Source organism: Dreissena polymorpha, chromosome 9, assembly GCF_020536995.1.
Source record: "Dreissena polymorpha isolate Duluth1 chromosome 9, UMN_Dpol_1.0, whole genome shotgun sequence".
Lineage (NCBI taxonomy): Eukaryota > Metazoa > Mollusca > Bivalvia > Myida > Dreissenidae > Dreissena > Dreissena polymorpha.
Genome location: NC_068363.1, coordinates 98,930,590 through 98,948,147, shown reverse-complemented (window position 1 = coordinate 98,948,147; position 17,558 = coordinate 98,930,590). Strand labels below are relative to the sequence as shown.

The 17,558-nt window shown below is 36.3% G+C and overlaps 1 protein-coding gene across 2 annotated transcripts in view; it reads left to right on the top strand.

Moving 5' to 3' along the window:
* Positions 1 to 17,558, top strand: part of LOC127846355 (ATP-dependent DNA helicase Q4-like) — a 95,703-nt gene that overhangs the window by 41,448 nt on the left and 36,697 nt on the right. For both annotated transcript variants that reach the window (XM_052377538.1, XM_052377537.1), the window contains exon 11: positions 1,825 to 1,917. In XM_052377538.1, coding sequence (XP_052233498.1) covers positions 1,825 to 1,917 — 93 coding nt within the window. The remainder of the gene's footprint in view (positions 1 to 1,824; positions 1,918 to 17,558) is intronic.

The following is a 17,558-nucleotide window of genomic DNA, read 5'->3' as shown; positions in this document are numbered from 1 at the left end:
TTAAGTACCACAATACCACATCATGCTTTTTTAATATCAATGATTTTAGGAAAGGTAAATGTCATTCAAATGACCTGAGTTTGAGCCACACTGGAAGCATGTATCAAACAATCATTTTTAGGCATTGAATATATAATTTCTTATCGATTTAATAAATGTACCATTGTTACTATATTTAATTATATGTAGAAGATTTGATATATATTGGATTAATACATGTCTATATCTAGGTGGAAATAAACGCGACTTACATTTTTAATGACCTCCAAGGTTAGTTGTACACTGTAACTCCAGTATAAAGCGCTCCGTTATAACGCTGAATCCAATATAACGCGGAGGGTGCTTGAATCCCATTTTTTCTCCAACCTTCCATTTGATTTCTGATTCAAATCCGTTTTATGCAACTTCATGTATTTTCAGACAATTCAAAGATGGTGGCAATCACAGTCATGTTGATTGCTTTATTCAACCGTCCGTTGAACCGATTATAATCGCCTCGAGGTTAAACAACACCGACAGCTAATTGGTGTTAATCTGTTGTGTAATGTCAATAAAGGTGTGAAAAACTCGCGTGTCAGTGTTTATTACATGTATTCCTCATCAGAGCGGTTCAGTGCGATAATTTCCATAAGTTAAGTGCACGGGGGATAGTAATACAATTTAAGTAATTCAAAACGATTGAAACATTCTTACTTTGATATGGTTGCAGATTTGACTATATTAAATGAGCGGCTGTGAAATATACTGCCTACTGTATAAAACAACTTTTTCTGTCATTTCATTATCATTCTAGTATTAAGTCATTTAATCTTTCAGTTTGTGTATAAGAAATTAAATAATGCAGACGATTTATTTACATGCGAACGCAGTGTACCGGCAATTGTTAACAGAGTTTCACTTTCATTTTCGCGCGGTATCAGAAAGTCCCCGGGAAACACGTTTTTTTGCATGCGTATGACGCAATAAAACAATTTTTTGTACATGAGTCGTATTGCATTCAATCTTAATTTAAAGTCGCTCGTCCAATGAAAGCTCTGCCCCATAATGCACTGTACTCTTAACACTTCTGAAAATGGCATATATGCGAACGGTTGTGTTTACGAATTTCTTAAACATATATCGTCATTAATGTTCAAGATTATAATTTTTAAGTTATGTTGTAATTTCATTGGATTATCGGATAACTGTGCACATAAGAAAAGCGGTATGTATACTGTTATCAATACGATTCGGTTTATATGCATGTATTTGCGTCAACACAGCATGGCAATATACATGACCTATATTATAGGCTATTCTATACCTGTTTTTTTTATAGCGCCCTGCAGTAAATGAGCTCAAAACCTATAACGCGGATTCGTTATAACGCTGTTTCGCGGCTTGGACCCCATTGACCGCGCTATATTGGAGTTACAGTGTAGCTTTTTTTTTGGAATAAGAATTAATTATATGACATGGAGCAGTAGTTTAAACATTTCAATCATTTTATAGTTACTTTCCAGTATTATACATCTTTATTTTATTGCATTGCAAATGAGCCTTGCTCTGGGAAAAGGGGGTCTAATGCACGTGTGTAAAGTGTTATGCCAGATAAGTGTGTGCAGTCTGCATATGCTTATCTAGGAAGAAGCTTTTCGTTTAAACTTGATTTTTGTCGAGAACATTCTTTCTGTATAAACAAAAAATACATTAAAAGCGGAAAGTGTTTTCCTAGATTAGCCTGTGCAGACTGCACAGGCTAACCTGGGATGACACTACACAAATGCATGAAACCGCCTTTTCACAGAGAAACTCTTAAATGAATTGCCTGTGTTTGTTGCATAGCAACGCCAGACCTCGTTTGGAAGGGTTTGAAGAAATTTGGCTTTGACAGTTTCCGTCATGGCCAGGAAGAGGCGGTGATGAGGATCCTCTGTGGTAAGAAATACACTGAGGTGTCCTTAGGTGTCAATGGGTAATTAAGCTCACCTGAGCACATAGTGCTCATGGGGATCTTTTTTAAGATGTTATCCGCTGTCTGACAGTCTGTAATCTGGTATGGTAAGACGTACACAGGGCTTACCTACATGATTATGTCTTTTTTAGCTCAACTGAGCACACAGTGCCCATGAGGAGCTTTTAGGATGCTTTTGTGTAGGTACTGTGTCAGTAGGTGCAAAAGATGTTAACTTTTTTTTTAACAAAATAGTGAATCACTTGGCAGATTTTGTTGAAACTTCACGGGAATGATCCTCGGGTTAATCTTTTTTATAGTTATTCAAAATGTTTTTATGCATTGCATATGTAGGTAACCAGAGCTAAAATATAGATTTAAAAAATGAATACTTTAACAAAACCACAAGAGTGAGGTCTTTCATTTTGTGTGTGTAATATTGTCTAGTGGCCCTTTATTAACTTTGTTTAACTAATGCATTTGTGGTAAACAATGGCATTGCTCCTGGTACAAAGGGGGTTAATTTTGTTTGTTCATTTCAAAAGTTCAGTTTGAGTTTTCTCCCTTTATCAGATTTTTTTTTCACAATGAAAACCTGGTTTTGTGACAATTTTGTCATCTTGTTTTTGCTTTTCCTATGCATCAGATGGATCTTTCCCTACTAATAGTTTCTATTAAAAAACAACAACCTTCTCACAATTTCTGAGAAAGTAAATCTCTGCTGAATACAGACATACTAAAAACTGTGTTTTGGTAGCCTTATTTTGACAAAAGTCCCATACAACAGTGTGCCCCCCCCCCCCAAAAGTTAGCCTCAAATCCAAGTTTTCAAAGTGCTCTTAACACATATACTATAGGATGTTTATTTTTCGTTATAAATATGATAATTTATCATTCAAAATGATGCTTTCACTAATTAATATCATAGCCACACACTTACCACCTGTGGTCGTAATTACTAAATAAAAACGGTTTCAATGCTCTCAAATCGCGTCACATGATTCACGCATGTTCAATGGGAAATCCCCAATCCCACAATTCAATTTGTATATGCACTTGCGTTAAATGGCGGACGACATTCATCTTCAATATTGGCCGTAATTTGGTTTTGAAAAAAAGAAATCATAATAATACTGGATTATCGGGTAATGGATAGAATTGGAACATGCAAAGATCTATCAATATAATATGTTTTTACATTGTACAGTATACTAAAATGTGAAAATCTTAAAATTTTCTATTCTTTTTAGATCTCGTTTTAACTTTTTTTGCTCTGAGAACAGCAGTATTTTGTCCCTAAAATGTCTAGAATTCGTTTTCGGTCGGGGTGATTCGCCCCCTGACCCCCCCCTACCTGGGCCTTGCCCTGGACCTACAAGGGGGCCTAGGCGGCCCCCTTGACCCCCTGCTTAATCGGTTACTATTCCAAAGTAATCCTTTGTTTACAATCATATTGACAACCCTGCTGTAAACTGAATACATGTACAGTCTTGATATTAACACCACAACAGGCAAGCAAATTAGTTATCAAAGAACTTGATTTTTTTAATGCTTAAGTGCTTCCCATTTCTTCTCTGTAAGATTAATTATTGAATAGGCCATTAAGTTTATGAAAATTCTAAATCACATTTAATGAACTCAATTTAGGACTTCATGCACACTCTAGCAAGTCTTTTTAAATATGTACAAACTAATTTGGAAACCAATGAAGTGCAGTGCATGAGTTCTGAGAAAAAGCCATTTGCAAAATTTAAGATGAAAATTGTGAACGCAATGTTTCATGCTACCACTGTTTAATGTTCTATATTAAATGTTGCCAGGGGAATTATTTCTTCTCCATTATGTTTTACCCATACCAGTCATATCGTTCTGCATTATAATTCTTAAACTGATGATAGTTGTTGGTACTTCATAGCCTGCCATTCATTGCCAGTAGTTGTACTTTCTGGAAGAGAATTTAAGTTTCTGAATAAAAAAAGCTTAGAACATCAGAAAATTATGTTTAATATAAAAGATGCTGTGGAAGCTATACCTTGCAGAATCTATGTTGTGAAACATGGTAATTCTGTAATTTAGAATGCACTCATTCCTATATTATTTTTTTCTATTTTCAAGAAATAACTTCATCAAAATATCCAATATTGTTTCAATTTGAATTTGCTTTTCAATTCAAGAGATTTGCTGACATATAAGGGAAGTGCCAGACTGAATTTGTCAGAAAACCGTCAAGAAATGTATCACATCACCTGCTCATTTCCTGCTTGCTTTTTCTTGCACATGTTGAAAATGACAAAGAAGCACTACATCAACTGGAAAGCACTCCTACATAGGAGACCCACCTAATGTGACATTTAATGAGACTCCAGTCATTGAAATTCAGATTTAAATCTACAAGCAAGTTGGGCTTGTACTATGGGAATTTGAACAAGCCCGAGTCAGATTTAATAGCCCAAACATTTTTGTTAAAAATGCAGATAAACATAACATAAAACATCCAAAGAAGCATTCATTTATTCAATCTTTAGAACACAATACAAATCTCTTATTAATTGCATCCTCATCCAAGTTAGCTTCCTCGTCATCAAAGCCAGCCTCTTTCGGATCCTGAAATAAGAAGAAATTAATTTCACACACACTATTTCAATCAAATCACAATTATAAATATATACATAAAGTTAAGGTAAAAAATTAGCAGAAATGTATCCCATATATCCATGTGAAAGAGAGAGCAAACCTGAACCACCAGAAAATATATAAGCAAGTGCCAGGTTATTCTACAAAAAGCCAGTTGACAAATGCGTCAATCACAGTTATCTCAGATTCGCATTCCTCAAAGACGTACTTCAATGACAACTGTTCGGCCATTACTCTCTGTGTCCTGAACGCAACACAAAACATTTATTTTACATAATAGTAATCCGGGAACCACAAAACCATGCGCCTTATGCGCAGTAATCCAATTATCGGCTGATTGCCCAGCACGTGTGCGCAGTGTGTTAAAACATAAGCGGCCGTTGATTTAAGCGGCTCAAAACTTTGTTTACAAATATTGAAAATGAAAGTGGAACTCGTTTTTTGTTTAATGAATTGTACAAGCACGTCGGGCTTGTAATATTGGATTTCCTACAAGCCGGAAAGAAAAAATACTAGTTTTTTGCTGTCGGACTAGTGCGAATTTCGACGACTCAGACTCCAACCATCTTCTAATTATATAGATTCTTTTGTTTTATTTCAGACCCATGTTAAAGTTGTTCCACCAATAGTTTTAAGCTCTACTGGCCAAAGGCCGGAAGAGCTTATGTCATGGCATGGTTTCCTTCGTCCGTCCGTGCGTGTGTTAGACTTTTTCTCTTGTTTACGCAATAAAGTCCACAGTTTTTATCCGATTCTTTTCAAACTTGTTCAGTATCTTTATATTAATGAGGACTCGAAATCTATCGAAAATGGGTTACATCACAGTAAAAAGTCCAAAATAATCTCCCCTTGAATTTGAGAAAATTGTGAAATAAGGCTTGTTTAGGCAATAAAGTCCACAGTTTTCTTCCAATTATTTCCCAACTTGCACAGTGTCTTTATCTGAATGATGAGATATTGAAAATTCAGTTTTTGTGTGATAAAGTCCATAATTTTCATCCAATTCTTGGCAAACTTGCACAGTGTCTTTGTATCAATGAGGACTCAAACCCTTTTTTAAAAAGAGCAATATCAAAGCAATAAGTCCAGAATGACTTCCCCTTGAATATGAGAAAATTTTGAAATCCCGCTTGTTTATGCAATGAATTCCACAGTTTTCCTCCAATTATTTCCAAATTTTCACAGTATCTTTATATCAATGAGGACGTGAACCCTATTGAATATGAGCAGTATCGGGGAAATAAGTACACAATGATCTCCCCTTGAATTTGAGAAAATTCTCCTTGTTTGCGCGATTTAGTACACAGTTTCCATCTTATGCTTTCCAAACTTGCACAGTGTTTATAGCAGGCCCTCATGGGCCTCTTGTTTATCTTAGGAGTTATCAAGCACAATCTGCATATATACTACTAACTTTCCACAGTTTTATCAAGAATCCCTTTGTTCAGTACAGACACTGACCAGTTCAGCTTGTTTAACCAATGTTTTGCAGAATGATCGAAATGTGGCTAAGTCATTGAGATGTTATTATAAGTGCACAAAAGCTGTATTCAAGATGTGACAATGTGCTTCTAAGAGCTGGCTTTTCCAGCTTTTAAGTCACAAACAGTTTCATTGAGGGAATCAACGTTAACCGACTTGGGCTTGCCATATAGGTCACACTAACATATTTGCACCTTTTAAAGAAAACCACTTTTCATGAATGATCTTTCAAACTCATGTGATCAGTTGGTGATCAAATTGTTTAATATTTAATTCATAATTCACATTTTAAGAAGATAGTGAAGGCAGGAAAATGGGGAGGTTACTGTATTCATTTGTCATCTCAAAAGGGAGACAACTGTTTTCAATACACTGTCCATAAGACTCCTGAAATTGCTTGTGTTTAAATTCTCCTTACAGCATTGTTAAGTATTAATTTCATTTGATCACTATTGCATATATTATCACATTCTCTACGCATAATTTCAGAATAAATGGACATTATTTGTGGAATGATTTATTGTCAGTCAGCCTTTTTAGTTTCTGACTTTCCAAGAAATTTTCATGTATATCTATGCTTACTTATAATCAAGCATACAAATAAACAAATGAAATAGACTGTGTTAAAACTTATTTTGCTGTTACAAACCTAATTTTGTCCGAATTTTCAATTTGGCCTAATGGATTTTATTAATTTACAGTCTAGCCACAATAATTGTTATGATATGCTATTATTTAGCCGATTTTCACCCATAGGGCTGGACACTGTATTTTCAGCTAGTCCGCCGTCCGCCTCCGCATCGTGCTAAAACCTTCAACATAGGCTCTAAAGTCAAAGTGCTTCCATCTACAACTAAGAAACTTCATGTAGCTGCTCCTTGATGAGTTATACACGCCAAATCCATTTTTGGGTCACTAGGTCAAAGGTCAAGGTCACTGTGACCTCTAATAAGAAATAATCTTCTGACAAGCTTTCATTTATTCAAAACTGCACCAGCACCCCAGCGTTGGCACCCGCTATGTGGCGCTCTTGTTTTATGCAGGAGTTGTTTCACTGTATGTTAAGGTTGGTTATTCACTCATATTCTATTGATGTTCAACCATGTAAGAAAGACAAAAAAAGTGTCTGCTTTGATTAATTGGCTGTAATCATTTAGTTACCTGAATGTTGGGCTGTGTGAACAGTTTCCTCTCTTTGACCACAGTTGTGTCCCTTTGACCACAGTACTGTTCATTTGACCACAGTTGTGTCCGTTTGACCACAGTTTTGTCCCTTTTACCATCAGCTAGTACTCATTGACAACAGTTGTGTCCCTTTGATCACAGTTGTGTTTGTTTGACCACAGTTGTGTCCTTTAGACCCCAGTTGTGTCCCATTGACCACAGTTGTGTGCTTTTGATCACAGTTGTGTCCCTTTGATCACAGTTGTGTCCATTTGACCAGTGTTGTGTCCCTTTAACCACAGATGTGTCTCTTCGACCACAGTTGTATCCCTTTGACTACAAGTGTGTCCCTTTGACCACATATGTGTCTCTTTGACCACAATTGTGTACCCTTTGATCCAAATTGTGCCCCTTTGATCCCAATTGTGTCCCTTTGACCACAGTTGTTTCCCCTTGACCTCAGTTGCATCCCTTTTACCACAGTTGTATCATTTGGACTACAGTTTTTTCAGTTTGACCACAGTTGTGTCCTTTTGACATCAGTTTTGTCCTTTTGACCACAGTTGTGTCCCTTTGACCACAGTTGTGTTCCTTTGACCACAGTTGTGTCCCTTTGACCACAGTTGTGTCCCTTGGACCACAGTTATTTCCAACAGTGTTTTTTATGGCAATTTCGGGGCCAATATTCGGCCCTAATCCCCTCAAAAAAGAGTATATATTTTTTCCCCATTTTGTAGAAAAAATCCTCTCCAAAAGTAAAAAAAACTACAAAAAAAAACAATTTTTTTTTGTTTTGTTTTTATTTGAAATCACTGTCTTATGATAAATATACAGGGCTCAACATAAATGGCTGTCCTATTGCCCCTGGCAAGTAAAAGTTGGGTCTGGGCAAGGTCATTTATAATCTAGTTGTCTGCCCGAAAAGTGCAAAAAAGAACAAAGAGCATTTAATTTAGACTTTAATTGCTGTAATCATTTTGTTAAATGTTCAAAAATAAGAAAGGTTTTGTGGTGTATCATTTTGGTTTATTAAACAATATGAGGTTTACAGTTGATGTGATATTTATGTTTGGACAAGTTGCTTTACATATAGTGCAAGTAGATTTTGGAAGTACTGGCCCGGTAGGGCAAGTTGGTTTTTCGGTTATGTGACATAGCAGACCCACCTATTGTGACATAGCAGACCCACCTATTGTCACATAGCAGATACGTCTTATGTGACATAGCAGACACATCTCTTATGACATAGCAGACATATCTTATGTGACATAGCAGACACATCTTATGTGACATAGCAGACACATCTTATGTGACATAGCAGACACATCTTATGTGACATAGCAGACACATTTATGTGACATATCAGACACATCTTATATGACATAGCAGACCCACATATTGTGACATAACAGACACATCTTATATGACATAGCAGACCCACATATTGTGACATAACAGACACATCTTATGTGACATAGCAGACACATCTAATGTGACATAGCAGACACATCTTATGTGACATAGCAGACACATCTTATGTGACATAGCAGACACATCTTATGTGACATAGCAGACCCACCTATTGTGACATAGCATACACATCTTATGTGACATAGCAGACCCACCTATTGTGACATAGCAGACACATCTTATGTGACATAGCAGACACATCAAATGTGACATAGCAGACACATCTTATGTGACATAGCAGACACATCTTACGGGACATAGCAGACACATCTTATGTGACAGCAGACACATCTTATGTGACATAGCAGACACACCTATTGTGACATAGCAGACCCACCTATTGTGTCATAGCAGACCCACCTATTGTGTCATAGCAGACCCACCTTTTGTGTCATAGCAGACCCACATATTGTGTCATAGCAGACCCACCTATTGTGTCATAGCAGACCCACCTATTGTGTCATAGCAGACCCACCTATTGTGTCTTAGCAGACCTACCTATTGTGTCATAGCAGACCCACCTATTGTGTCATAGCAGACCCACCTATTGTGTCATGGCAGACCCACTTATTGTGACATTGCAGACCCATCTATTGTGTCATAGCAGATATTGAATATTGAAGATAGCAACGGAGCTGCACATTTTCAGTGGTGAAAGGTGAAGGTGAAGGTCATCCTTCATGGTCAAATGTCTAATATAGGCCGTCTGTCAGTCCGTCCAAAAACTTAAACATTGGCTATAACTTTTTCATTATTGAAAATAGCAACTTGATATTTGGCATGCATGTGTATCTCATGGACCTGAACATTTTGAGTGGTGAAAGGTGAAGGTGAAGGTCATCCTTCAAGGTCAAATGTCAAACTTTAACATTGGCCATAACTTTTTCAATATTTAAGATAGCAACTTGATATTTGGCATACATGTGTATCTCATGAAGCTGCACATTTTGAGTGGTGGAAGTTCAAGGTCAAGGTCATTCTTCAAGGTCAAAGGTAAAAACAAAATCAAAGCGGCATTCTCATGCAGCGGCACATTATGAGTGGTGGGAGTTCAAGGTCAAGGTCATCCTTCAAGGTCAAAGGTAATTTTTTATATTAATATTTCAAAACGGCATTCTCATGAAGCTGCACATTTTGAGTGGTGGAAGTTCAAGGTCAAGGTCATCCTTCAAGGTCAAAGGTCAAAAATATATATATTTTTTTTTTCAAAGCGGCGTTGTCATGAAGCTGCACATTTTGAGTGGTGGAAGTTCAAGGTCAAGGTCATTCTTCAAGGTCAAAGGTAAATTATTATTTTTTGAATCTAAGCGGCGCAATAGGGGGCATTGTGTTTCTGACGAACACATCTCTTGTTTTGTAAATGATTGATTTTATTAGATTGACGTACACCCCAGATTTCACTTTATGGAATCACGTGCATGCACATAGTGCGCGTGTTTGTTTACTTCTGAAAGATCAGAATTTTTATGTTCAAGAAATTCTTAAGCACAATAATTGTCAATATTGGCTTGAAATGTAGAGATTTTGTAATTATACTGACTACTGACTAAAGTTGAGTTGGAATGATGGATCAATCTAGGTGTGCCTGCGGGACAATCTCGCTTTTTTGTCAAATATCACGACCATGGTTATTGAATGTCCCGATTTGGACCTGGAATTTTTGGCATGTTCGCATAAGCCTTAACTTATTAACCTGAAGAACAAATACATTGTGGATGACAGCTCCATTCGGTCATAGAGGTCTTTACTATTTATTAACTAGAAATGGCGCGGCAGAGGCCGACGCGTATCCCCATGCCGCATGTTTGACCCAGGGGCGCCCCAGGGTTGGTAATGGGGCCATGCATAGTTGAGATTGACCGTATTGTCATAAGAGATGTTCAGTATAAATTTGAAGTAATTCGGTGTAGAAATGAAGAAGTTAATGTAAAATAACCTTAAAAATGAGTGAAAATCTATACCCTAATTTCTCCTCCTCATCCTGCTCTCCTAACAAATCTAATACTGAATCAACTTCACGGAAGTCCATTATTAACATATGTCATCCTCATTGGAATGACTTGAGATTGCTGAACATGCTCTCTTATAGCCAATCTTCTTGCTTCTGTTTTGGAAAAGTTATGTTTTGAGGTTAAATGTTTGACTAAATAGTAGCGTCTCAGAAATTTTATATCGCAATCTTGTACACAACAATGAAAATGTTGAATTTCATGTCTGTCTTTGATGTGCCTGTTCAAAGTCCATCTTTCTTTAAATTGTTTCTCACATTTTTCCCACTTGAACATTTTGACAGATTTTCAGTAATTAGGCTAAAAGTGTAATTGAACAAATTGAAAGTTTCAGCCCTTTTATAGATTCTTGAGGCTCTATTCCATGAGTTTCTCATGCTTTTAATGCTTGACTGCATTCAATCTCTCTCTCATATACAGGTGTCCCTTTGCGCCAATATTTTATAATCCCTTGTATAAACATTATAGATGGATGAGCTAAACCATTTCACAGATGAGTTAACACAAACAATTGACCACTAAATACATCTCTGCGCCACTATTGTGTAACTCTATATGTGTTTTCAATACACAAGCTTCATTGTTGAAAAATTCCTTGGTCTGATGAAAATGCTTGCACTTCTTCTGATTGGGTGGATAACCACATAATAGATTTCGAAATCTAAATGCGGACCCTAAGTTCAAGGTCAAGGTCACAGTGGTAAAACATTTCATGCGCATGGAAAGGTCTTGTCCAGATACACATGCGTACCAAATATGAAAGCAATATCTGAAGGGACACAGCAGGTATGAGCCTTTTTCGAAGCGCAGTCGCAGATTTCGAAACCTGAACGCTGACCTCAAGTTCAAGGTCAAGGTCACAGGGGTCAAACATTTTATGCGCATGGAAAGGTGTTGTCCAGATACACATGCATACCAAATATGAAAGCAATATCTCAAAGGACACAGAAGTAATGAGCTTTTTTCGAATCCCGGTCGCAGATTTCAAAACCTAAAAATTGGCCCCAAGTTCAAGGTCAAGGTCACAGAGGTAAAATTTTTATGCCCATAGAGTGTTGTCCAGATTAACATGCATACCAAATATGAAAACAATAGCTGAAGGGACACAGAAGATATCAGCCTATTTCGAATCTGGGTCACAGATTTCGAAATCAGAAAACTGACCACAAGTTCAAGGTCAAGGTCATAACTCTTCTCAAAAAAGTGTGTGAAATGTACGTTTTAAGTACGTTTTGCGTGTGTTAAACGTGGCGGTATTGGCACTGCGTTTTTTGTGCGCTTTTTCTTACCGAGTGAGTTTTTAACAAAAACAAACAAACAGGAAAATGTGCGCTTTTTTGTGGATAAATGTGCGCTTTATGTGCGTTAAACGTGCGCTTTTTATAAGTGTGTTCAATGTGCGCTTTTCTGTGTGTTAAATGTGCGTTAAACGTGCGCTTTTTATATAAGTGCGTTTTTGACAACCATTTATGTGTGTAAAATGTGCACTTTTAAGTGGGTTAAATGTGCGCTTTTTGTGAGTTAAATGTGCGCTTTTTTTATTTAAAAAGCGCACATTTAACTCACAAAAAGCGCAGTTATAACCCACATAAAAGCGCACATGTGTGTTAAAGTGCGCTTTTATGTGCGTTAAATGTGCGTTAAACGTGCGCTTTTTATAAGTGCGTTTTTGACTCCCATTTATGTGTGTAAAATGTGCGCTTTAAAGTGCGTTAAATGTGCGCTTTTTGTGAGTTAAATGTGCGCTTTTTTATTTTAAAAGCGCACATTTAACTCACGAAAAGCGCAGTTATAACCCACATAAAAGCACACATGTGTGTTAAATGTGCGCTTTTATGTGCGTTAAATGTGCGCTTTTTAAATAAAAAAGCACACATTTAACTCACAAAAAGCGCACATTTAACGCACGTTTAGCGCAGTTATAACCCACACAAAACGCACAATTTACGCACATGAATGGCAGCAAAAAATGCACTCACAAAAAGCACACATGTGCGTTAAAGGTGCATCTTTTGCCTTAAAAGTTGATTCAATTATATGCTGTTAAGTTTTTTTTTTAAACCAATAATTATATAAACATATATATTTGTGTATTTTAATAATTACAAGATTTTATACTTTAATGTACACCAACATTTTTTAACATACATGAGTAATTAAATATCAATGGCAATTTGATGAAATAAATATAAACGTAATTTGATTATAAATAAACAAAAAATAATAGCATACTATAATAACATGTACAGTATATACACACGAACAGCTATATACATAAGAAAGATGCATATCAATCAAGGCCTGTCAGCATTTCTTTGAGGCGGCGGAGTGCAGCTCTCATCTTTCTCTCCAAGTCTGCCACCAGCCGGTCAAACTTCTTTGCAACTATTATACTGTCATGGCCTTTGCGTGATGCGTCTTGTGCATGATCTCATTTGATCAGGTCCTGAAAGATATTTTATAATGTAAGTGTTGAATATTGCTGTTATGGTAATCTTGTTGCTATAAAAATTATAAATTTAAATCAAAACTAGTTTGTTTGCTTGTTGTTTTGGGTTGTTTATTTTGCAATTTTAATCCCCTGATCACATGCGACTTAACGCTTTTCATAAATAAATACGTTTGATAGAAAATACTGTTCGAAAATGTACCAAGATATGTGGTCTCATTTTGCTGTGTGGACTGTTCGGAAGTGTGACACCTTTAAAATGCAATAACCAGTACCCTGTATAGTTTTACCTCTAAACAAATACAGCTTTTCTTGGTCAAGTGTAAAACCTGGTATTCAAGTCCATACATCAGGTATTCTCTCTTTAGCTCCCTTTTTTGGCAGGCGATGCGATGATGCACATTCTTTCCAAAGGATCTTCTGATCAATGTAAATTTCACGGTCACCATGGGGTTTAACCTTTAAATTTAAAAGTTTTCATTTAATATGGGGGAAAAATCTGTTCATTAATGACCAAAAATAGGTATAAATAACTTTAAGATGACAATAACCATAAAATACAGCCATAATAATTCAAATGGTGGTGTTTTTCTTTCAAATTGCATTACATTTACTCATCCATTTACATTTCCCAGTGACAATACATAAATATGATAATGATCATAATTATTTCAATAAACTAAATAAAAAAGGGATGCAGAATAGAAAATACGAACCTGTTACAACAGACTGTTCTTCAATATTCCAAAAATACAGGCAGTTGTTGAACTAGACCATATCACTTTATATGTCTTTAACCACCCACTTTTAATCTCCTTTGCAACAAACTTATTGTTGATTTACACATTGTAGTAAATACACATTTTTTTCATCACACAATACTTCATGCTGAAAGTATTTCAAGACATTTTACACTAGAATAATAAGTCTTAATTCTAGCTTAAAGTCAGTTGCTGATGCTGCTTGTTTTCAAAAAATAACTTCCTATCTGTGGTTCTTAAATAGATGGTGCCTGAACAAATCAAAAGTATATCAACACCCCTTAGGCTTAGATGGAGGACTGATAGGGACTGGCTATTCTCTTATCTGATTCCATGCTGTGTCTAAGCCAAAAATTGCATAATTTGAAAAATACTGATAAGGCAGTCATTTCAACACCAAAATATTTATTGAATAATACACAGCACCCTTAACACATTATATTTAATTGTTAATATTTAAATATAACATGCTGAATGGTTTTAGCAAATAATATTTATAGTATAAATATTATTTTAATTGCCTTTTAAAATGTATGTTTATGGTCAATGTGGTAGACATTAATTGTATTAGGGTATAAATATCAGTATAAGAAAATTCAAATACTTATTTATGTTGAGGAAATATAATTGATACTATCAAGCCCACATAATACTTTTGACACTTTCAATATTTTTAATAAGTTACACACAGTCTGATTTAGGTGGAAATTTTTAGAAATGTTCGAGATTAAAACGTAAGCAATAGGGTATGCATTGAAATTGTATGATAAAGTATGTAAACATTAAACAGGTTAATATGGACAACCAGTAATTATTCAAACTGCCCCTTATATTATTACAGGTTACTGAGATATATGTCTACGTTTATTCATTTGATGTAAATAAATTGTTAGAGCCTGCAACAATTTTGTTTCTTGTTCAATTTCTGTACAACATTTGCTAAACGGTTGTTAAAGACGCACTTTTTAAGAAGTGTGTTAAACATGTGTCTTTTTAGATAAATCCGTTTACAACAGATCATATGATAAAAACGCACTTATGAAATAAAAGACTAACTTATGCTTAAAAAAGACGCACATCAAAATAGAAAAACGCACTTTTGTGAGAAAAAACCCACATCTGTAAACCTTAAAACACACTTCTTAGATAAAAGACGCACTTCCTAAATAAAAGACGCACTTCTTAGATAAAAAACACACATTTTGCTCACATCTACACTCATAAGCGCACTAACAGATGAAGAAAACACACAAAAAACGCACTTCCTAAATAAAAGACGCACTTCTTAGATAAAAAACACACATTTTGCTCACATCTACACTCAAAAGCGCACTTACAGATGAAGAAAACACACAAAAAACGCACTTTTTCACTAAAATAACGCACTTGAAAAGAAAAAATGCACAAAAAGCGCACTTAAATGCACTTTTGAACACTGAAAACGCACATATTAACAAAAAACACACAACGCACTTTTAAGTGCGCTAAATGTGTGTTTTGGTAAAAAGTGCGTTTTTATTTGACAAGGGTATGGTAAAAAATTGTATGCACACGGATAGGTGTTGCCTGGATACACATGCATACCAAATATGAAAGCAATATCTGAAGGGACACAGTAGTTATGAGCCTTTTTCGAATCGCGGTCGCAGATTTTGAAACCTGAAAACTGATCCAAAGTTCAAGGTCAAGGTCACAGGGGTCAAACATTTTATGTGCCTGGAAAGGTGTCCAGATACACATGCATACCAAATATGAAAGCAATATCTGAAGGGACACAGTAGTTTTGAGCCTTTTTCAAATCGCGGTCGCAGATTTCAAAATCTGAAAACTGGCCCGAGTTCAAGGTCAAGGTCACAGGGGTAATTTTTTTTATGCGCATGGAAAGGTCTTGTCCAGATGCACATGAATACCAAATATGAAAGCAATATCTGAAGGGACACAGTAGTTATGAGCCTTTTTTGAATCGCAGTCTCAGATTTCGAAACCTGAAAACTGACCCTTTGTTCAAGGTCAAGGTCAGAGGGGTAAAAAATTGTGTGCGCATGGAAAGGTGTTGTCTAGATACACATGCATACCAAATATGAAAGCAATATCTGAAGGGACACAGTAGGTATGAGACTTTTTCGAATCGCGGTTGCAGATTTTGAAACCTGAAAGCTGACCTAAAGTTCAAGGTCAAGGTCACAGGGGTAAAAAAATGTATGCGCATGGAAAGGTCTTGTCCAGATACACATGAATACCAAATATGAAAGCAATATCTGAACGGACACAGTAGTTATGAGCCTTTTTTGAATCGCAGTCGCAGGAAAATCTCTGACCCGGCCCCACCCCAACCCCCATAACTTTTGACCCAGGGGTCAGATCAAAATTCCGAATAGTGCACTGTCACACATATGCTCATAGCTACCATGTGTGTACGTTTCAAGGTTCTAGTGCTAATAGTGTAGGAGATAAAAGTGGCCAGGACGGACAGACAGACAAACGGCGGAGATAACCACAATATCCCCACGCTTTTCAAAAATCGTTGGGATAATTAATTTAAGTGCATTTAAAAGAACCATCTCTCTAATTATTATGCCCCCCCTTCGAAGAAGAGGGGGTATATTGCTTTGCACATGTTGGTCGGTCTGTCGGTCGGTTGGTCGGTCTGTCGGTCGGTCTGTCGGTCGGTCCGTCCACCAGGTGGTTTCCGGATGATAACTCAAGAACGCTTGGGGCTAGGATCATGAAACTTCATAGGTAGATTGATCATGACTCGCAGATGACCCCTATTGATTTTAAGGTCACAAGGTCAAAGGTCACGGTGACCCAAAATAGTAAAATGATTTTCGGATGATAACTCAAGAATGCTTTTGCTTAAGATCATGACACTTCATGGGTAGATTGATCGTGACTTGCAGATGACCCCTATTGATTTTCAGGTCACTAGGTCAAAGGTCAAGGTCACAGTGACAAAAAAACGTATTCACACAATGGCTGCCACTACAGCGGAGAGCCCATATGGGGGGCATGCATGTTTTACAAACAGCCCTTGTTTGGAATAAAAATATTATATTTTCTAAAATAAAAAAAACCTACTCTGTATTTATATGTTTTGAAGGATGGCTCATGTGATGTAAGCTTTTGAAGAAAAACTGTTTACCCATTTTAATTTGGGCATATCCAGGTTTGGGCATTGTTTGTTGAACAACACATTTTTTGATGCAGTAAAAGATTTTGCAAATGTTATGTATATCAAAAGTGCAAAAATCTGAACGAGCTGGATTTAGTCATGAAATATGAAAGTCGTTTTATGAAAAGAAAATTAACAAGGTTGAAATAGATCTGTAATAAATCATATAAAAATCATAGCCAATTTGTGATGTATAAGAAATCTCTATGTCACTGATCATGATCTAGGGTTGCTTCAATCAGGGTTGTGATTTTTTGCTGATCTTACTTTCTCTGATAGGATGGTGGTTTGATTGTTTCTGTGGAAGATTTCATAAGCAGTGTGCAAGAATCCTGTTTTTAAACATCTCTGATAATTATAGTGGCAGCACTGTCCGCATATTGCAATAGAATCTTTTTTGTAATGTGAGATTTCATTGGCTGTTGTTTCTCAATCTTCCAATCAAAATCCGCGTTTAAAAATGTGTGGGTTATTTGTTACCGTA